We start from the raw sequence: 23,156 nt of genomic DNA on the forward strand, positions 1-23,156 counted from the left end.
ACAGCAGTATGTGACACTCTCACAGCGGTATATGGCAGCATGCACTGTCTAAGTCGACATTCATTATCACATTTTAGGGAAGACCCAAATCTATTTGATTATTTATTAAGGCAAGCCAGTTAAAACCAAATTCTTATTTACAATGACGGCCTAGGAACAGTGAGTTAACTGCCTTGTTCAGGGGAAGAACGACAGATTTTTACCTTGTCAGCTGGGGGATTTGATCTTGCAACCGTTCGGTTACTGGCCCAACGCTCTAACCACTAGGATACCCTGCCGCCCTACAGACAGTGGGGTGAAGTAACAACAGTTTATTACTAGAACAGGGGCAGGCAAAGGTCAGTATCCAGGGCGGTGTGACAAGGTACAGAATGGCAGGGAGGCTCAGGGTCGGGGCAGGCAGTATAGTCAAAACTAGAAAACATCAATTATAGAAAAAGACAGGAGCAAGTGGAAAACCACTGGTAGGCTTGACGGACAAAACGAACTGGCAACAGAGAACACAGGTATAAATACACTGGGGATAGTGGGGAAGATGGGTGACACCTGGAGGGGGGTGGAGACAAGCACAAAGACAGGTGAAACAGATCAGGGTGTGACATTTACATTAACAGAATATCTTTCCACTTGACTTTTTGAACCATAAGCCAAACGTCAATAACTACATCTTCAGAGGTAGTGATCTGGAAACACTTTATTCATCGTCATTCTATCACATTGAAGGAAGGGGTTGTTTTTACATTTTAAAGGTTCTGTTGCTCCACAAGATTCTGACTGACCACTACATGCAATTGCCACAAAATCATCACTATAACCCTGCATATTTACATAGACTTTACATGAGCTGATCCAGTGACTGAGTTATGAGTTGTACTTCACAGCTTGAAAAGGCCATTCCTTCCAATGTCAGTATTGAAAAAGGAGTGAGTGTTATTTGAACAGTACCCTGGTCACTGCAACACACTCAGGTGAGACACAGTTAGTGGACATAGCCTGCCTTCTGTAACAGAAGTGATTTTTTACCAACAACACGTTCATTTGAATCGAAGCAAGTACACTCTGTATGTCACAAGAGAGCAAATATCTGTTGTACAACGTATTCTTGGGTTTGTGGATTACCGGGCCAGGATTTAATTACTTGGTGACACTTTATTTGGATAGTCCCCTATGTTCAAACTCTAAGCAATCTAATCATTTTGATTTATCAAGTGTCAACTGCTCTGAATCCCATGCAAGATCCAACAACCACATTTACTAAAAATACTTTCAGCAACTAAGTTGCATGCAGTTGATTATAAATGAAAGTGACAGCTTCAACTGTAGAGCCCTATCCAAACACACTGTTGTTGCCACCTACAGTATTTCATTACATTTTACACATAAATCTCCACATTTTATATAGTGTCAAAGTGTTAGTCCACTCAAAAATCTAAGTTAGTCAGATATTTGAAGAAAAACCAATTTACCCAACACATGCACACATCTTGATATTAGACTACTTCTGAGGTCTGAAAACAAAGAAGAGGAGCGTACGGGGATCTGCAGTGGGGATCTGCAGTGGGGATCTGCAGTGGGGATCTGCAGTGGGGATCTGCAGTGGGGATCTGCAGTGGGGACAGCAGGTAATCTTTAGGAACAGGTATCTGATTGATAGGAACAAACTTGTGTCACAGGTAAGATCTGAACCCAGGTTTCCCATAGGAAAAACCACATCTGATAGTTTTAATATATTGTTGCGTTGACTTGAAGTGCTTAGATAGATAGATAGATAGATAGATAGATAGATATAATATGTACATTTATGTCTCCCTTCTAGCCATCTGCAGACTGGGTCAAATGATATCAGCTATTATCTCAATCTATACCAACAATATCAAATTATTGAGCTATAAAAACAAGATGAGGAATGCTTGTTTTTGGCCATTGAAAATAATCTCATCCTAAATCGAATTCCCTGATTGTGTAAATACGTCCTTCTATAATAGATTAACATAAGTCAATTATGAGCAATGACTATAAAATGACAAAACGATCACCATAATAATATGTTAGGTCAGCATTCAGCATTTAACATTCTGAACACACATTTCTGGGACATACATATATCAACAACAACACTCCTCCAGGACAGTAGAAGATTTCAAATGTTCCTTTAGTACAAGGTTGAATAACTTAGCAGCCTACGACAGCACAGGTTGACATAGCGTTGGCATAGTTCTTGACTCGGATGGTGCGGTATTATGAGAAGGAGGGGTGAAATAGTTTAGTTCTTGACTCGGATGGTGAGGTATTACGAGGAGGAGGGTTGAAATAGTTTAGTTCTTGACTCGGATGGTGAGGTATTACGAGGAGGAGGGTTGAAATAGTTTAGTTCTTGACTCGGATGGTGAGGTATTACGAGGAGGAGGGTTGAAATAGTTTAGTTCTTGACTCGGATGGTGAGGTATTACGAGGAGGAGGGTTGAAATAGTTTAGTTCTTGACTCGGATGGTGAGGTATTACGAGGAGGAGGGTTGAAATAGCACTGACATTGTTGTCAACTTGAACGGTGAGGAGGACACGGAGGAGGATGAGAACTACCCTGTAGGAGTGAGGCACTGAAGGAGCCCCAGGTGGCCTCTTGTGTCAGTGTGTGTGAGTGACATTAGCTGTCTACGGTGTAAACAAGTGGGAGAAAGTGAACCCAGAAGGATGCAACCACACTGCAGTGTGTGTGTGTGTGTGTGTGTGTGTGGTTAAACCTGGTTCTTCTCTTGCCCATGCATACTCTGAATCCAGGAGGATACAACCACATGTGTGTGTGTATTGTGTGTGTGTATTTCATGACATACAATGCATGTTGGTCTGTGTCCTTACACCACAGCGTGTGATCAAACTGACCATTCTCTCTAGCCCATCCAGACCGTCAGCCAAGGTGAATGCAGCCATTCTGCATATTCATGTGTGTGTGTGTGTGTGTGTGTGTACAGTATACAGTACATGGACGCCCAACCCCCTATGCCAGTGTATAGTCGAATTGGCCCTTCTCCAGCCCGTCCAGGCCGTCTGCCCAGGTGGAGGTGGGCATGCTGCGGTAGGGGTCCAGCAGGATGCGAAAGCACCGCACGATTAGGATGAGGAGGACACCGAAGAGGAAGAGGACCAGGGCGAAGGTGGTCTTCTGCTCCAGGGTCATGGCGGCGACAAGGGCAGTAGCGGCCACTGATGAGGACGAGGAGAGGCGCTGTCCTCCGGCAGAGTGCAGCAGGGAGAGAGGAGAGGTGAAGGGCTCACCCTCCGTCATCCAGGAGGAGAGGTGCTGGGCGGCTAGGCTACGGGACTCCCACAGGGGGTGCTCTGGCATCCTCATGAAGCCAGCCCCATCCCTCATCCCCTCCAGACGGATCTCATTGTCTAGACAGAAATAGAGAGTGGGGGAGAGGTGGGGAGGGGGTGAGGGAGAGAGAGAGGGAGTGAGGAAGAGGTGGGTGAAAACAGGATGACAGAGCAGGGAGGGGTGGGGAGGGGAGAGGGGGATTGAGGGAGGAGAGAGCGAGGGAAGGGGGAGGAGATGGAGGGAAAGAGAGGTGGGAACAGAAAAGGGGAGATAGGGGACAAGAGACAGACAGGGAAAAGAGGTTAGGACAAAAAGACAGACAGCAGTGCGGGGAGAAAGCAAAAGAGGAAAAAAGTGAGCTCAGAGAAAGATAGACAGACAGAGACAGAATCTGTGTAAAACCAGTCAGAACGGGAACAGTATTTTGTTATTTGTCACCTGAACATAAAAATGTTGACTCATCGCGAATATGATGGGCCAAATTTGAGGGATGGTACAGCTTATCTGAAGAACAGACAAACAAAAACAATTTCTTAAGCAAAATTCCAACAACAGCGTGAAATAGTTTTTTGCTTGTGCTGCTGTTTCTATTAGATTTATCTGAAACAAGGAAAAAAGGGAACGCGACAAGGTGTCCCCAGTTACCCAGTTACCCTTTTCGCTTTCATTTTAATAACTTTTAAAAAATCGCTGTGAGTCCATATTCTGTGCTGTGCTGAGTAATTTATCTTTAAGGTATTCTAGGATAAATCAACTGTCAAGAACTTGTTTGAAATACGAGTGTCAAGCACTGCACTTTTTCTGACACCTTTTATAGGTTTGACTGGCTCTACAAAGAAGAAGTAAGACACAATCCACTCTGATACGATTTATACTGCAATAAATCAAACAGACAAGCTTAAAAAACTAGATACGGATTCAATTAACAGAAAATGACGTGGAAATTCCTGATGGAAGAAGTCCTATGAGAACTTTCAAGCACCTTAGAACTGCCTCAAAACATCCAAGTTTCTTTTTTTAAATTAATTTTTGCTTTATTTAAATGCCACCTTCGAACTTTGAAAACTGCAAGCTTTGGTGTTTACTGATTGAATTAACACAAGGACATAGGAAAGTAATTTGACGGAAGCTTAATTGTAAAGTGTATATCTACAAATGTTCTTCGACAAAAGTTATTTTGATTGAAAAGTTTATTTGTCAAATGCCACCTGCCAGATATGAAGTTGCAGTGAGTGTGAGTGAGTGTCAACTGCTGTTTTCCTCAAATATATATCCTGTCTGAAAAGTCCACAGTTCCCCATGCAGTGCTGTCGCTTCTAACATGGTGACCAAAGTCAAGTTGGCAAGTGCAGATTTGGGTGTCAGTGAGTTGTCACAACTGATTCGCAGCTTGGATTGAGCTGCGAGGAGTGCAGACTACCTCATGTAGTTACAGTTGAAGTCGGAAGTTTACATACACCTTAGCCAAATACATTTAAACTCAGTTTTTCACAATTCCTGACATTTAATCCTAGTAAAAATTCCCTGTCTTAGGTCAGTTAGGATCACCACTTTATTTTAAGAATGTCAAAATAATAGCAGAGAGAATGATTTATTTCAGCTTTTATTTATTTCATCACATTCCCAGTGGTTCAGAAGTTTACCTACACTCAATTAGTACTTGGTAGCATTGCCTTTAAACTGTTTAACTTTGGTCAAACATTTTGGGTAGCCTTCCACAAGTTTCCCACAATAAGTTGGGTGAATTTTGGCTCATTCCTCCTGACAGAGCTGGTGTAACTGAGTCAGGTTTGTAGGCATCCTAGCTCGCACATGCTTTTTCAGTTCTGCCCACAAATTTCCTATGGGTTTGAGGTCAGGGCTTTGTGATGGCCACTCCAATACCTTGACTTCCTGACTTCATGTCTTGAGATGTTGCTTCAATATATCCACTTCAACTTCCTGACTGATGTCTTGAGATGTTGCTTCAATATATCCACATAATTTTCCTGCCTCATGATGCTATCTATTTTGTGAAGTGCACCAGTCCCTCCTGCAGCAAAGCACCCTCATAACATGATGCTGCCACCCCATGCTTCACAGTTGGGATGGTGTTCTTCGGCTTGCAAGCCTCCCCCTTTTTCCTCCAAACATAACGATGGTCATTATGGCCAAACAGTTCTATTTTTGTTTCATCAGACCAGAGGACATTTCTACAAAAACTACAATCTTTGTCCCCATGTGCAGTTGCAAACAGTAGTCTGGCTTTTTTATGGCGGTTTTGGAGCAGTGGCTTCTTCCTTGCTGAGCAGCCTTTCAGGTTATGTCAATATAGGGCTCGTTTTACTGTGGATATAGATACTTTTGTACCTGTTTCCTCCAGCATCTTCACAAGGTCCTTTGCTGTTGTTCTGGGATTGATTTGCACTTTTCGCACCTAATTATGTGCATCTCTAGGAGACAGAACGCGTCTCCTTCCTGAGCGGTATGACGGCTGCGTGGTCCCATGGTGTTTCTACTTGCGTACTATTGTTTGTACAGATGAACGTGGTGGTACTTTCAGGTGTTTGTAAATTGCTCCCAAGGATGATCCAGACCTGTGAAGTCTACCATTTTTTGGCTGATTTCTTTTGATTTTCCCATGATGTCAAGCAAAGAGGCACTGAGTTTGAATGTAGGCCTTGAAATACATCTACAGGTACACCTCCAATTGACTAAAATCATGTCAATTAGCCTATCAGAAGCTTCTAAAGCCATGACATGATTTTCTTGAATTATCCAAGCTGTTTAAAGGCACAGTCAATTTAGTGTATGTAAACATCTGACCCACTGGAATTATGATACAGTGAGTTATAAGTGAAACAATCTGTCCGTAAACTATTGTTGGAAGAATTACTTGTGTCATGCACAAAGTTGATGTCCTTGTAACGGTTCTCTTCCTGGGAAGGAGAGGAGGACCAAAATGCAGCGTGGCTATGGTTGAACATCTTTAGTAAAGATGATAACGTGAACAATATACATATACAAAATAAGAAAACGTGGAAAAACCGAAACAGTCCTAACTGGTGCAAAACACAGAGACAGGAAACAATCACCCACGAAATACTCAAAGAATATGGCTACCTAAATATGGTTCCCAATCAGAGACAACGATAAACACCTGCCTCTGATTGAGAACCACTTCAGGCAACCATAAACTTACCTAGAATACTACACTGAACACAACCCCATCAATCTACAAAACCCCTAGACAAGACAAACACATAATCACCCATGTCACACCCTGGCCTAACCACAATAATAAAGAAAACACAAAATACTAAAGCCAGGGCGTGACTGTCCTAACTGACTTGCCAAAACTATAATTTGTTCACAGGAAATTTGTGGAGTGGTTGAAAAACCAGTTTCAATGAAGTTTTAATGACTCCAACCTAAGTGTATGTAAACTTCTGACTTCAACTGTAAGTATGCACTATATTGTCAGCAGACGCTGAAGTTCATTGCAAATGGATTGATGATGCCAGGTATCCACAGGATATTGTTGGTTTTGGCATACTGATAGGATTGGCCAAAGTTTCAATCAAAAACAAAAAAACACAGATTACATTTAAAGCTGTACCATTGACTAAACATGGATAATGAAAACTGAGTAAATAACTGAGGTGAAATGCCCCAAAATGTATTTTCAAATCCACCGCTAACAGTCATCAAACTACACCTGGCCACTGGAGTGGATCAACTTACAAAAACAACAACTTAATCATCTAAAGTGCTAGATCAATGACAGGTCCTGGACGAGCCCCCAATACAGGTACTTTCTGGCCTGACGATGCAAACTGAATTTGTCCGGTGCTCTGTTTGCTACATACTTTAGTCTGAGACTGCCATTGTTGAAGTCATTTGTGGTGATGTAAAAATGAGGGGTGCTGTAAAAAAACAAAGTCAACAGCGAGTATCAAAGCCAATGACATTTTTTTTCTAAACACCACTTTACTGTGCCTTCAGAAATAATTAATACCCCTTATCTTATTCCACATTTAGTTGTATTACAGCCTGAATAAAAATATGGCTTCAATTTAAAAAATCAATCGAACTCATCTACCCATAATACCCCATAATGACAAAGTGAAAACATGGTTTTAGAAATTCTTGGGAAATGAAATACAGAAATACCTCATTTACATGAGGTAAGTATTCACACCTCTGAGTCAATAGAATCACCTTTGGCAGTGATTACAACTGTGAGTCTTTCTGGGTAAGTCTCTAAGAGCTTTCCACACCTGGATTGTACAATATTTGTACATTATTATTTGAAAAGTTCTTCAAGCTCTCTCAAGTTGGTTGTTGATCATTGATAGACCAACATTTTAAAATCTTGCCAAACTGTAACTAGGCAACTCAAGAACATTCAATGTTGTCTTGATAAGAAACTCCAGTCTATATTAGGCCTTGTGTTTTAGGTTATTGTCCTGCTGAAAGGTGAGTTTGTATACCAGTGTCTGTTAGAAAGCAGACCGAACCAGGTTTTCCTCTAGGACGTTGCCTGTGCTTAGCTCTATTCAGTTTATTTTTATCCTAAAAAAACGCCCTAGACCTTTCCGATGACAAGCATACCCATAACATGCAGCCACCACCATGCTTGAAAATATGAAGAGTGGTACTCATTGAAGTGTTGTGTTTCCCCAAACACAACGCTTTGTATTCAGATATAAAAATATTTTGGGGGCATTTTTTTTTGCAGTTTTACTTTAGTGCCTTATTACAAACAGGATGCATGTTTTGGAATATTTTTAATCTGTTCAGACTTCTTTTCACTCTGTCATTTAGGTTAGTATTGTGGAGTAACTACAATGTTGGTGATCCATCCTCAGTGTTCTCCTATCACAGCCATTAAACTCTGTGACTGTTTTAAAGACACTATTGGCCTTATGGTGAAATTCCTGAGCGGTGTCCTTCCTCTCCGGCAACTGAGTTAGGAAGGACGCCTGTATCTTTGTAGTGACTGGGTGTATTGATATAGCATCCAAAGCTGAAAGGGATAGTCAATGTCTGCTTTTTTATTTTTACCCATCTACCAATAGGTGCATTGGAAAATCACTCTGGTCTTTGTGTTTGAATCTGATCTTACAGATAATTGTATGTGTGGGGTACAGAGATGAGGTAGTCATTCAAAAATCATGTTAAACACTATTATTGCACACAGAGTGAGTCCAAGCAACTTATTATGTGACTATGTTATGTGATTATGTAAACTTATTTAGGCTTGCCATTACAAAGGGGTTGAATACTTACTGCCTCAACACATTTCAGCCTTTCATTTTAATTAGTAAAAATGACAAAAAATATAATTCTACTTTGACATTATGGGGTATTGTGTGTAGGCGAGTGACACAAAATCTCAATTGAATCAATTTTAAAATCAGGCAGTAACACAACAAAAAGTGGAAAAAGTCCAGGGTTGGGAATACGTTCTGAAGGCACTGTACCTATGTGTGTTCAGGCTCTGGCCCAAGCCATCCGTTTCTGGGACCAATCAGAAAGGTTACAATGTGTTTGAGTTCTAGAAATCGCCGGGGAGGTACTCAGATCCAGACTCATTGCGGAGAAGAAACTAATGTCTGTGGGCATGACGTAGCGTTTAGCCGGAGCAAGTAGTTTGGGTAGCCTGGGAAGGCTAAAGTCTCTAAAAAAACATCTCTAAAAGCCTCTACATTTTAAACATGAATAATTTCACATTCTTCATCATGCAGTCTCTAAAATGGCAGCCAATAGGCAGTGAGTGGGGGACTTTAAGTGAGTGCGTTCTTGAATTCAGGATTATAAAACACAGCGGGAGTTCTTTGCGCTTGGCGCTAATCAAAGACAGGTATGTGGCAGCAGCCTTCTCCAAGCAGATCGATGCCTGGTACATATTTAGTCCTAAAACTGAGGGGCTCAGGCTTGTTCACACTCAGGACACATTAGAAAACAGAGAGACTGGAGAGAGAGGGAGACATAAAGGGAAGGAGAGAGACAGGAGAGCGAGATAGTCAGAGATAAAGAGGGAGAGGAAAGGAGAGAGGCGGCTGATGTATCATCTTCATTCTATTGAAGCACTATCTCTCTCTCTCTGTCTGTCTCTCTCTCTCTCTCTCTCTGTTGAAGAGGACACACACTGACTCACAATCAGACTGCTGCAAATGAAAGAAAATACAATAAACAGATCCATTAAATGTGTCTTATTCTCCATTCAAACAGTATTGCAGAGGAACAAAACAGTTTAGGACTGTAACGATGAGGGATAAACAAGAGTCTGTGGCAGCCGCATTAGACTTGCACTTCCAACATTTGATTTGATCTGTTGCAAAGCAATCTCTTGGCTTTGGTTTAGTGCGGCATTGGTGATTGTTTGGAGAGCTATTTTTCAGTCAGAGCTGGAGGTAGAGAGCTGTATATATATCAATGCCTTGGTGAATGAATTAATGACTAATAAAGCAGTCTTGCGGAAGGGTTTCTGTGTGCCAGGGATTCTAGAAATATTCAGTCAGTGGTGATAGTCTCCAGTCTTTGAAACATCTGGTGCAGAAATTCAGAGCTATACATTAGCCTAGACACACACTGGGAAAAACAATGCTAGCATTGTTGTACAGTAGAAGTCGACCCAACTGGAACTCAACCTACACACACACACGCAACCACACACACACACGCACACTCACACACATTTCCGTACACACATACCTGTGCACCCGCGCACACACACACTTGTACGCACACACACACACACACACACACACACACACACACACACACACACACACACACACACACACACACACACAAGCATTGAGGTACTGGTGCAATGCAGTAAACAGAGCACAATTCTTTCAGAAACAGGGAAAAGCTGTCAGAAAGAGCGTTAGAACACAATGGTGGAATATCTATTCCTTGACAGGTAGTTCAATTTATGGAGCTCCTTCAGTGATGTCCCTCTGAGCAGCTCGGTGTCAATGTCAATGTACCGCAGCTGAGGATTTTGTCTTTCAGATCAGGAGTCGTATAGATTAATGTACAACTCACAATACCTGAGGCTTGAAATTCAAGTCTCTTTCCTGCTTTATTTCTCTCTCTCTCTCCACTCTCGCTCACTTTGCAGAAAAGGGAAATTCTAAAGTCCACCATCCAATTCACCTTATCAGCAAGAACGGACCTTTCTGACATTAGAACAAGTGAGCATAAAGCATTACACAGCACATTACAGGAAGCACAATACCAGTCGCACACCATTTAACGTATGAACAGGCCCATCATGGGAAGTACAACTGCTTCAAGATATCACTCTGCAGTTGAATTAATATACACTATAGACCATCTCTTAATGCAAACAGTGAATTGGTTCCAAGGATAGCTACAGACATGTGGTTGCTGTTCTGAGAGCACGTACGTATATTCCTTATGCCAGGGGTGTTTTATCTGCAGAATACGGGTGTGGGTGCAGGCTTTTCTTCCAGCCAAGCAGGAAGACATAATTGTTGACTGAAGATAATGATTAGTTCTATGTCAAATCGGATGTGTTGACGCTTGTCTGAAACAAAGCTTGCCCTCCCACCAGCTCTCTGTGGATATAACTCTCAAAAGAGTGATGGGAATGTTGAGGAAACCCTTTAATCCACTATTGAATAAGAGGGAAGCTGCAAGTACTCCACACTAAAAAGCAATGTTCCTAGCAGAATTGTCAGAGTCTCTATGGAACCCATTTCCCTCCTTGTTGTATGCACTGTCTCGATCAGTGTCAGAGGGTGATTTGACTGGCTCTGGAGTCTGGTTGTGTCTGTCCTGTCCATCTTGCTCAACCAACCATGAGCTTCCCTCTACGAACTAAAACAAGAAACCACAGCTAGACCCTGTCTGTAGACGCCGTGTTTCGAACGCTAACAAAGTGTTGTTCTTAGAACCTGTTTTTATTGTTTCCCCCTGGGCAGATCATTATTGAAACCAACCATTGTTTAATGGTCAGGCTATGCTGTATCGAAGTAGGTTTGATTGTTACAAAGTATCGTATAAAAGGTATAGGTCTTTAAGAATGGTTCCTGCAATACGAACCAAGCATTTCCAAAACAATCTGTAATGTTAGTCAGTGACCTTTAATTCAACCTTATTTTAAGCTGAAGAGAAATATCACTTAACATTCTGAGAACATTCTATGTTTGCTGAGATTCTTCCTCCCAGCCCTCTGCTGCCTCGGTGGGAAGATTCTCTTCTCTGTGACAGTAGTGGGCTCTTAAAACGGTGACATGGTGTCATACAGCCGCCATTGTGGGCAGACAGGGATCAGCTGTGTGTCTGTGACATTTGATTAGCTGTTCAGGAGTCTTATAGCTTGGGGGTAGAAGCTGTTAAGAAGCCTTTTGGAACTAGACTTGGCACTCTGGTACCGCTTGCCGTGTGGTGGCAAAGAGAACAGTCTATGACTAGGGTGGCTGTAGTCTTTGACAATTTTTAGAGCCTTCCTCTGAAACCACCTGGTATAGAGGTTCTGGATGTCAGGAAGATTGGCCCCAGTGATGTACTGCAAACTCTAAGCGGGTTGTCACATGCCTTTTACTGAGGAGTTGCTTCCGGCTGGCCACTCTACTATAAAGGCCTGATTGGTGGAGTACTGCAGAGATTGTTGACCTTCTGGAAGGTTCTCCCATCTCCACAGAGGAACTCTGTCAGAGTGACCATTGGGTTCTTGGTCACCTCCCTGACCAAGGCCCTCCCCCAATTACTCAGTTTGTCCGGGTGGCCAGCTCTAGGAAGAGTCTTGGTGGTTCCAAACTTCTTCCAATAAGAATGATGGAGGCCACTGCGTTCTTGGGGACCTTTAATGCTGCAGACAAAATCCTGTCACTGAGCTCTGCGAACCATTCCTTCGACCTCATGGCTTGGTTTTTGTTCTGACATGCAGTGTCAACTGTGGGACCTTACATAGACAGGTGTGTGCCTTTTAAAATCATGTCCAATCAATTGAATTTACCACAGATGGACTCCAATCAAGTTATAGAAACATCTCAAGGGATGATCAATGGAAACAGGATGCACCTGAGCTCAAGTTTGAGTCTCATAGCAAAGGGTCTGAAAACTTATGTAAATAAGGTATTTCTGTTTTTTATTTGCAAAAATGTATAAAAAAAACAATTTTTGCTTTGTAATTATGGGGTATTGTGTGTAGATTGATTAAGGAGACAAAATAATTTAAATCATTTTTGAATAAGGCTGTAACGTAACAACAATGTTGAAAAAGGGAAGGGGTCTGAATGCTTTCCGAATGCACTGTATCCTTTGCTAGTTAGTGAGTCCTTAGCCCAGTTATAGATCAAATCAAATTGTACTTCCCGAATACAACAGGTGTAGTAGACCTTACCTTGAAATGCTTACTTACTTAACCAACAATGCAGTTCAAGAAATAGATTAAGAAAATATTTACTAAATAAACTCAAGTAAAAATGTTATAAAAAGTAACATAATAACATAACAATAACGAGGCTATATACAGGGGGTACCGGTACCGAGTCAATGTGCGGGGTTGCAGGTTAGTCAAGGTAATATGTACATGTAGGTAGGGGCATAGATAATAAACAGCAAGTAGCAGCAGTGTAAAAGGGGGGTCAATGTAAATAGTCCGGTGGCCATTTGATTAATTGTTCATCAGTCTTATGGCTTGGGGGTAGAAGCTGTTATGGAGCCTTTTGGACCTAGACTTGGTGCTCCGGAACCGCTTGCCATGTGGTAGCACAGAGAATAGTCTATGACTTCGGTGACTAGAGTCTTTGACAATCTTTTGGGCCTCCCTATGACACCGCCTAGTGTATAGGTCCTGGATTGCAGGAAGCTTGGCCCCAGTGATGTACTGGGCCGTACGCACTACCCCCTGTTGCGCCTTATGGTCAGATGCGGTGCAGTTGTCACACCAGGTGGTGATGCAACCGGTCAGGATGCTCTCGATGAGGATATGAGGACCCTTGCCAAATCATTTCAGTCTCCTGAGGGGGAAAAGGTGTTGTCGTGCCCTCTTCACGACTGTCGTGGTGTGTATGGACCATGATAGTTCATTGGTGATGTGGACACCAGGGAACTCTCGACCCAATAGGATCAGCAATAGGGGAGTGATTGCTTCCTACAAGAGCACAAAATGTGTACATTTCTAGACATCTTTGAAAAGATGTCAGGTAAAGAGCTTTGTCAGGTAAAAATACAGTGTTGTATTTTGAGGCAGGCTTGAATAAGCTTAGTAGCCAATAGGCAGAGAGCAGCATAATGTGTCTGATTCTCTGTAATAATGGTATCGGAATAATAAAGCACTGTATTTTGTACAGTGGTTTCTTGCATCAAACAACACAACAAAAGTGTGTGGATAGTGGATAAACAGGTTAATGTCAAGCCCTGCATGTTTTTTTTTCTCATGGAATGTAGGCCTACATTGAACACCACACATTGGCTGCTGCTGTGGCTGAATGATATAACAGCTCTTTCCATGTTACAATGGGATGCATGTTTTCCATTGTTTTTGATGGTAGGACACTCTGGAAGGCCTACATTATGATCAAATAGCCACAGTAGCCTACTTGGTCATTGTTAAAACTGTAACTTAAAGTCGGTACAGCCTCAGTGTTCGCATTAAATGTACCTTTGAAGTTGCACAGAATTTTCACAACATTCAAGTTTGCTCAGCAGACCTGAAATTTGCCCTGTTCTGAAAAAAATTAGAACAGTAATATCAAAGATGAACAATAATTTCTCTGTTAAACTATTATGAAACCACAATGTCTTAGAGACACACAAAATAAGCTTATATCCATAACATATTCCTATAGGGCCCGATTTAGATTTCCGAAATGAAGCCTTATCTTACGCACGCCTTTCCTACACACTTCTCAGTAGTTGCTATTCAGACTTACCTTATGAAGGTGCGTAACGGGCTTTGCAGGCATGGTTCCCTTGCGCGCACTGAATAAATGTAATTGATCAGGAGAAAACCCTCCCACTTGCCTGCCAACAGATTTTCTTGTGGAGTTTTCATTCAATAGATTTTTAAGTACATTTATCTTAAGCCATCCCTTTAAATACAGTGTACCTTTTAGTTCAAATTTTGTCTACAGACTTAAAAGAAAATATTGAGAGAATGGGTTCAGAATATTAGGGATCAATGAAACATTTAAATATTCGTCTCTATTTCGGCAGCAATTGGTAGATGGAAAAATACTCTGATCTTGTAGATTATTTAGGGCTAGGAAAGTATTTTCAAATCATAAAAAACAGGTTATGGATATAAAAGAAAGAAAATGGTGTTCGCACAAAAGAAAGAAAATGGTGTTTTAATTCATTCTGAAAATTGCTACTTTCAGTTCTTTAACACATGGTCATATTGGAAGATTAGTGTACGTAGAATTATAATAGGGAGAATAGTGTACAATAGTAGGCTTTACCCTCGTCTATTGCCTGCACTAACCATGGAACTGTGTGATGACACAGTCAAGTATTGTGCCATGCGTCAGGTTCAAACTACTTGGTCTGCGCTCCACTTCATAATGATTGAATTAGCCTACATGTCTTTTTTTTATATTATCCTCAACAACAACCACATGGCTGTGACTGCGTTTACAGAGGAAGCAAATGAAGGTAAACGAAACAATGGAATTAAATGGAAATATAATGTAGGCTATACCAACTAAAGGGAACTAACAGTAAATTGAATATGTTTTGTTATTAGGCCTACTGACGGTCGATATTGATAGTGACTAATATTTAACATGATAGAAACAGGGAACAGAGAAAGTCACGGTAACCTATAATGAAGACATTCAAGGGTACTCATCCCTGCAAGTTAAAAGGCTGTACAATTTAAATTCTGCACAATGGCACAGCGTTTCATAAACTACTGTGGGAAAGTGTATATGTTGATTTGCTTCAGTGTGCTACCATATGACTGGTTTCACATTTGTCTCCAGCGATTATAAGGTCAAATAGATCTAAAATAAGTGTAATTTATTACACAATTCCCTTATCTAAGCAGATTACTCATTTACCTAGCTCTTATCAATAGCTCTTATCAAGTTAGAAAGGACAGTGCATGGGGAATGGTGTAATTTCTATAGGAAAAAATGTAGTTGGCGCTATTTCCACGTGGAACTGGTATGTTTGCTAGACCTTATTCATGTTACCCTCACGTGTAAAGGTGATGGAATTATTAGGACATTAAGTCAAGATCAGAATAAGGCGTATCTGTAGACACACCTCCACCACACCTTAATTTATTGGACCTGCACACAAACAGAAATAGCAGGTGAATAGCACGCTATTCTCACACTTAAGTTCAAGGTCAGAATACGCATAGAGAGAAAAGTGCATTAAAAGGGAATTATATTCCATTTACACGTGCTTAACTCTGGTTGGAATCGGGTCCTTAGCGAAATGCTTATTAAAATGCAACAGGGGATCTGTGAAAAGGGTACGCCTGGAGACAGACCGACCTGCTGCAGGAACATTTGCTCAAGACATCACAAGGGAACACGGGCAGGGAAAGTACAACTTGAAAGACCTTGGAGAGGGACTTAATGCAATATGTACTGTCAGAGTAATGCAATAATGGTATGTGTGTTGTTGTAGTACATTTTGCCTGTTAGAGGGCATTGTCATGACTGTTGTCAGCAAATTCCTATAAGAAATATTATAAATGGTTTTATTGTTATATTCATAGTCTCGTATGGGGGTAATAAGTATGTTCATAAATCATGTGTTTTTTACATTTCAGCAGACACTAATACAGAGCAATTTGGGTTAAGTACCTTGCTCAAGGGCACATCAACAGATTTTTCACCTATTCAGCATGGGGATTCAAACCAGCAACCTTTTGGTTACTGGTCCAACGCTCTTAACCACTAGGGTACTTAATAAGAGCACAGTGAAGTGTTCTTGTTGTTCTTTCTACTCTTTGTGTAGGAAAAAACCTTACACAACTGACCATAAGTGCACTTATTAATCACATAGATTCGACTGGGAATGATTGTTAATTGACTACAGCAATAACCAAGCCAGCAAAGATCCATTCCATCAATTTTAACCTTTAAAATCAATATTCATTTGGACCGTGAGGGGAGACTTCAGCATTAAGTAATTGATGTTTCATGGGTTAAAATATCCTGCCTTTCCTTGTCTGTGAACAAATGCCACACACACACACACACACACACCTATATCTAGCCACTCCATGCCTCACAATCACACACACTTTTGTTTCTCTTCTTCCTCCTTTTTAATTATCCGTTAGTCACAATGTTTAACTAAACAAATCATTCCCAAACCCATGTGAGCAAACTGATCAAATCAAATTTGATTGTATTACTCTATATTACTCTTTTTTAAATAGAATGTGTTTTATAAAACCTTTATTACATGACTATATCATAATGTATCTTGTCTGTCTGTCTGTCTACATTAATCTATTCAATGTCATCTCTGTAACCTCTCTGTCTGTCTGTCTGTCTGTCTGTCTGTCTGTCTGTCTGTCTGTCTGTCTGTCTGTCTGTCTGTCTGTCTGTCTGTCTGTCTGTACCTGGGTATGGGATGTCTGGGGTGTTACTGGGGTGGAGCTGGGACCTGGGGGGTGGGGCTAAAATGGGGTGGTGCTGGGGGGGGGGTGGGGGGGCTGGGGTGGGGGTGATGGGGCTGGGGTGTAGGTGGGGCTGGGGTTGGGTGGGGCTGGGGTAGGGAGGGTGGGTGGGGCTGGTGATGGGTGGGGCTGGGGTGGGGCTGGGGTGGTGATGGGTGGGGCTGTGGTCGGGGTGGTGATGGGTGGGGCTGGGGTGGGGCTGGGGTAGGAGTAGGAGTGGTGATGGGTGGGGCTGGGGTGGGGCTGGGTGGGGCTGTGGTCGGGGTGGTGATGGGTGGGGGTGGGGCTGTGGTCGGGGTGGTGATGGGTGGGGGTGGGGCTGTGGTCAGGGTGGTGATGCCTGGGGGTGGGGCTGAGGAATACAGAGGAAATAGAATACACACAAAAAATCTGATCTTTTCAATGCCTGCATAAGCATTTGATGTCAATTTTTATTTATTTAACTAGGCAAGTCAGTTAAGAACAAATTCTTATTTCCAATGATGGCCTACCCCAGCCAAACCCTAACCCGGACGATGCTGGGCCAATTGTGCGCCGCCATATGGGACTCCCATTTCCCGTCGGGTGTGATACAGCCTGGAATCAAACCAGGGTTTGTAGTGACGCCTCTAGCACTGAGATGCAGCGCCTTAGAATGCTACGCCTCTCGGGAGCCCCTAATGAACCACATCAACATAATATAATAATCTTGTAATATGCGTATGCCCGCGCAGAATATGTCTTAATCACAGCCAATCATGTCAGATTTCAATGCTTGTCCACGCTGAAATATACTTGAGATTGAAATATTGCAACTGACTAACATGATTTTCGAAACTTGCCAAGCAGTCCATGCATTGTCTGTCTGCTGTGAGCTGTAACTCGACAGTCTATGGAGTTCAAACCTAGGCTTTGATTTGACTGCTGATCCGGGAACTCACCAAGGGACATAATCTTCCGCTCCGAGATGTGTTCTCATAAACAGATTATCTCGAGTTACGATAATAGTATTGTTAATATAGTTACATGAAGACATGGCTAAAGGTCAATCAGATTTGTGAACATAATCCCTAGCTGTGTGTTGCCGCTTTTCATGTTGTCTATTGTCTGTAGCTTGTGAGGTGTGGAAACACTTTGTTGCTTTTATGGATTTTGTCTTGTTGCTTTTTGTACTGTCTGTGTGGTTGAAAATTAGCCGGCTGGTTAAAACCGGTACTTTTACTGAAACGTTGATTAATGTGCACTGTCCCTGTAAAAATAAAATAAACTCAAACTATTAACTTGGTGCGCTGTAAATGGTTAAAGACTTTGGACTCTGTTTATCAAAGTGTTGCGGGAGTGGAAGTGATTGTTATCTGCAGCCTCACTGGAACTGTGATCAAAGTACATTCACACAGGGCACTGGTGCTCTCAGGAAAGTTGCACTTGTTCGTGCAGTCACGTTGTGAACAACTTTGGGAAAAGGACAGAAAAGGTTGAAGGGATGAAGCAAGAAAAGACTCAGATGAAGGATTTCCTGGAGAATATCAGTGTTCTGCAAGCAGTGCTGACACTCCCCCTCTTAGGTCCGGCATGTATTGTGTTGATGGTGTACCTTATGTTTACGTCTCTGTGGCTGCTGCCTACTCTCTACTTCATATGGCAGTTAAAGGACCGGCACACACCTGAAAGAGGGGGTAGGAGAACTGCATTTGTGAGAAACTGGAAAGTGTGGAAGCTCGTAAGGGACTACTTCCCAATGAAGTTGGTGAAGACAGCGGAGTTGAACCCAAACAAGAACTACATCTTAGGGTGTCATCCACATGGGATCTTGAGTCTCGGAGCCTTTACTACTTTCACCACAGAGGCCTGTGGCTTTATGGACCTCTTCCCTGGGGTGCGCTCCTGTCTCTGCATCCTGAGTGGCCTCTTCAAAATCCCCCTCTACAGGGAATATGTCATGGCCACAGGTTGTTGTCCAGTCAGCAAGCCCAGTCTCAAACACCTTCTGTCTAAAAGTGGGAAAGGCAATGCGCTGGTGATTATTATAGGGGGTGCTGCTGAGTCTCTGCTGAGTGTGCCTGGGGTCAACGCTGTGGTTATGAAGCAGAGGAAAGGCTTCGTCAAGGTGGCCCTGGAGTTTGGGGCTGACCTGGTGCCCGTCTACTCGTATGGGGAAAACGATATGTTCCGCCAGGTGATCTTCTCAGAAGGCAGTGTGGGCTGGAGGTTCCAGCAACTCTTTAAGAAGATCATGGGCTTTGCCCCTTGTCTGTTCATGGGTGAACGCTGGTTCTGGATGCCTTACCACTGCCCGGTCACCATTGTCGTGGGTAGTCCTATCCCAGTGCCAACGAGGCCTTCTCCCACTCAGGAGGAGGTGGACCACTATCATGGCCTATACATGGAGTCCCTGGCCAAGCTCTTCAATGAGCACAAAGTCAGCTGTGGACTCTCAGAGAGCCACGAGCTGCTGATCACATAAGCCAATCATTTTGACAACGTGAATGAGGTGATTTGTCATGGTGTCCTTCTGTCTGTACTGTAGCCCACCGATCTCCACAGTGAGTATGTTTACACGCACGGTAATAATTCTATATTAACTGATCATATCGATGATATACTGATTATGACAGTACTGCGAGTTTGGCAGTAGTCATGATTATCTTAATCGGCGTAAAGCGAAGCATAAACGGACTAAAATACCTATATTTTTTTGCAATCTTTTGAGTTATTTGGATACCTTATTCAGAGATCCTGCGGTGTAGTTGATCTGCACATGTGCTATCATAAGCAGCGCGAGCCTCCCTCTTTGGCGCATGCGAATTGAATTCATATAATCTGAAAGTATGCATCTAAGAAATAGGTTTCACATACAAACTCTATATTTCCGAAGTCAGAATCAAATAGGCTTCCCAAAAATGATATGATTGCTGTGATAGGACCTTAATTTTTATTGGTCATTTTCTACATTTCTTTCTACAAGATCCATCAGGCACCCTTATTATCAGCTGTCCATGTAAACAGGATGTTTAGGGAATTATTTCTTCTTGCAAATCATAACAATGTTTTAATCAAATTATTATATTAAATCAGAGTATTTACAACGATCCTATTACTGAATGCATGTTAACATACTCAGTGAGACTACTTGAATGAAAGCATTCCAACTCAGTATCTGATCCAGCCGTGTCCCAATCATTGATCCCTGGATCCACCAAGCTGCCTGTCTAATTGACGCATAGCTTTGACTGCATTTACTGTAAGAATTAATTCAAGGGGAAATTGTATGTGGTTTATATGTAGCAATAATTTATCCATGAATCTGAATACCTTTAAGATCCACTCAATTTCATAACAAACAGTGACTTAGGATTTATGAAGAAATACTGTGCTTACATGTTGAGTATAATCAATCAGACTTTGTAGCCACCAGCAGCACCTGAGCAATGTTAATCAGGGATCATAACATTCTTTCATGTTTAACAGTTGACTTTGAATAACTTGTGCAGTAGAGCTGCCGAATACTGACTATTTGCAATACAGTAATATATAGAAATGATGTATTTCTGCTGATATGTATTTTAATAAATTTGGCTTGTGGTGAGGGTTCACTTTGACCACAGGATTTTGCCACAATGTATTAATTTATTTAATCCTTCCTGTGAACTGCGAAGTGGATACAGATAGCGGCAGTGAGAGGTTTTGGACATGAACAGAGTGGGAGTGTCTTTCAGTGCTATGATTCACAAGCTGTAGAGATCTATCATAACATTTCAATATTTCTCTCTCATCACATACACATATTAGGCATACTCTTCTCTACAGGACAAAGTAGTTGTTACCCAACTATCCCAATCATTTTTGACATTGAAAATGAATCTAGATTTAAAATACACTACCGTTCAAAAGTTTGGGGTCACTTAGAAATGTCCTTGTTTTTGAAAGAAAAGCACATTTTTTGTCCATTAAAATAACATCAAATTGATTAGAAATAACAGTGTAGACATTGTTAATGTTGTAAATGACTATTGTAGCTGGAAATGGCTGATTAGTTTAATGGAATATCTACATAGGTGTACAGAGGCCCATTATCAGCAACCATCACTCCTGTGTTCCAACGGCACTTTGTGTTAGTTAATCCAAGTTTTTCATTTTAAAAGGCTAATTAATCATTAGGAAACCCTTTTGCAATTATGTTAGCACAGCTGAAAACTGTTGTTCTGATTAAAGAAGCAATAAAACTGGCCTTCTTTAGACTAGTTGGGTATCTGGAGCATCAGCATTTGTGGGTTTGATTACAGGCTCAAAATGGCCAGAAACAAAGCACTTTCTTCTGAAACACGTCAGTCTATTCTTGTTCTGAGAAATGAAAACTATTCCATGTGAGAAATTGCCAAGAAACTGAAGATCTCGTACAGCGCTGTGTACTACTCCCAGAATAGAAAGAGGAGTGGGAGGCCCCGGTGCACAACTGAGAAAGAGGTCAAGTACATTAGAGTGTCTAGTTTGAGAAACAGACACCTCACACGTTCTCAACTGGCAGCTTCATTAAATAGTACCCGCAAAACACCAGTCTCAACATCAACAGTGAAGAGGTGACTCCGGGACGCTAGCCTTCTAGGAAGAGTTCCTCTGTCCAGTGTCTTTGTTCTTTTGCCCATCTTAATCTTTTATTTTTATTGGCCAGTCTGAGATATGGTTTTCTCTTTGCAACTCTGCCTAGAAGGCCAGCATCCCGGAGATCATTCATGAAAACCAGCTTCAGAGCGCTCAGGACCTCAGACTGGGGTGAAGATTTACTTTCAAAGGTGCTTCCACAAAGTACTGAGTAAAGGTTCTGAATACTTATGTAAATGTATTATTTCAGTTTTCTATTTTTAATACATTAGAAAAAATGTTTAAAAAAATAAGTTTTTCCTTTGTCATTATGGGGTATTGTGTGTAGATTGATGAGGGTAAAAAATGATTTAGTCCATTTTAGAATAAGGCTGTAACATAACAAAATGTGGAAAAAGTCAAGGGGTCTGAATACTTTCCGAATGCACTGAAGACAATGTAAACCATGTTAGCCATTGTGTAGCATTTAGAGTAGAACAAAAGCTGGCCACTCTACCAGACAGCTTAATGTCATGAGTGGTGACAGGTTTTAATTATAAATATGATTCTGCCTCAGTGCTGGACCAAATACACGTCCATGTGTGCCCTATAACATGTTTGAATCTAAATCATTGCAGTTTTCTGTCATCAAAGCACACATACCTATAAAAATACATAGATAGATATAAATATATACTACAATAGCCTACTGGTATTCATTATCTTGAAATGTTCTGCTCCTGGTCATACAACATACTTGTCTTTATGCAGGTCATCAATAGACCATCAAATACAAATTATGAATACATAAATCTAAAAACATACGAAAAATAATGACATTTATAATATGCAGAAGATTCATTCAGAAGTCCAGAGGGCTTACATATATAGGCTACTGTTAAATAGATTTACAATTAGAATTTTATGCAGTAGCCTATGGAAATGCGACCTCATCAAATCAAGGTGCTTCTAATGAATATTGGAATTAAATATTTAAAAAATACCATTTAAAAGTTAGTCACAACAAACAGGCTAACACCCAATGCAACACTTAAAACATATAGCTTAGTCACAGGTGTAGGCTACAATATCAAATGTAACGACACATTAATTTAGGTGGCGATTTAACCTTCAGCCTAAAATAACCTATAGTTATAGCCATTTTCTGTTCCACCTACTGAGGTGACCTCACCTCAAGCATATGCTCATTCACTCAACAAGTGAAAAGCCGATATCGATGCCGACGACCCTGTCACAGGCAATCAGACACTACTGGAGAGTATCTTCTCAATACACAAAACAACGAAATCTTTGTGAAATTAACAGGAAAAATAAGAAAATATTCACAACTATTTAGGTGAAAACATTGAGTTTATACCTTTGTCTCCCTGCGAGAACGTCGGATCCATTTCCAGAGTTACACAGGGAACCAGAGGGTTTCGCCCATTCTACCTTCCCCTCTCCCCTTCAATATCAGCACATATTGAAAAGACAAGACAAGGACGAAAAGGAAGAAATGTTGTGAATAAAAGGTTAACTTGGGTCTTCAAAAATGGTAACAATGCAGTCCTCGGTTCAATGAAATTGGCAATGCAGGGAGACTGGCTCCAACCGCTCGGCGCACATCGTTGCGCGTCTGCTGTGTGTGCTAGAGTTTATGGACTCAACTGGTAG

At 41.5% G+C, this 23,156-nt stretch overlaps 2 protein-coding genes across 2 annotated transcripts; one reads left to right on the plus strand and one right to left on the minus strand.

Annotated features, from left to right (window-relative positions):
* Positions 1-685: 685 nt before the first annotated feature.
* On the minus strand, positions 686-23,156 carry LOC112220017 (cortexin-3). The gene is made up of 2 exons (XM_024381564.2): positions 22,861-23,156; positions 686-3,393 (listed from the first exon to the last, which is right to left on the minus strand). Exons 1-2 carry the CDS (start codon positions 22,889-22,891, stop codon positions 2,996-2,998), a joined length of 429 nt encoding a protein of 142 aa, XP_024237332.1. The 5' UTR covers positions 22,892-23,156; the 3' UTR covers positions 686-2,995.
* Positions 18,271-20,522, plus strand: LOC112220016 (diacylglycerol O-acyltransferase 2-like). The gene has a single exon (XM_042302640.1). The coding sequence runs from the start codon at positions 18,388-18,390 to the stop codon at positions 19,366-19,368; it is 981 nt and encodes a 326-aa protein (XP_042158574.1). The 5' UTR covers positions 18,271-18,387; the 3' UTR covers positions 19,369-20,522.

This window comes from Oncorhynchus tshawytscha, linkage group LG20 (assembly GCF_018296145.1).
Source record: "Oncorhynchus tshawytscha isolate Ot180627B linkage group LG20, Otsh_v2.0, whole genome shotgun sequence".
NCBI lineage: Eukaryota > Metazoa > Chordata > Actinopteri > Salmoniformes > Salmonidae > Oncorhynchus > Oncorhynchus tshawytscha.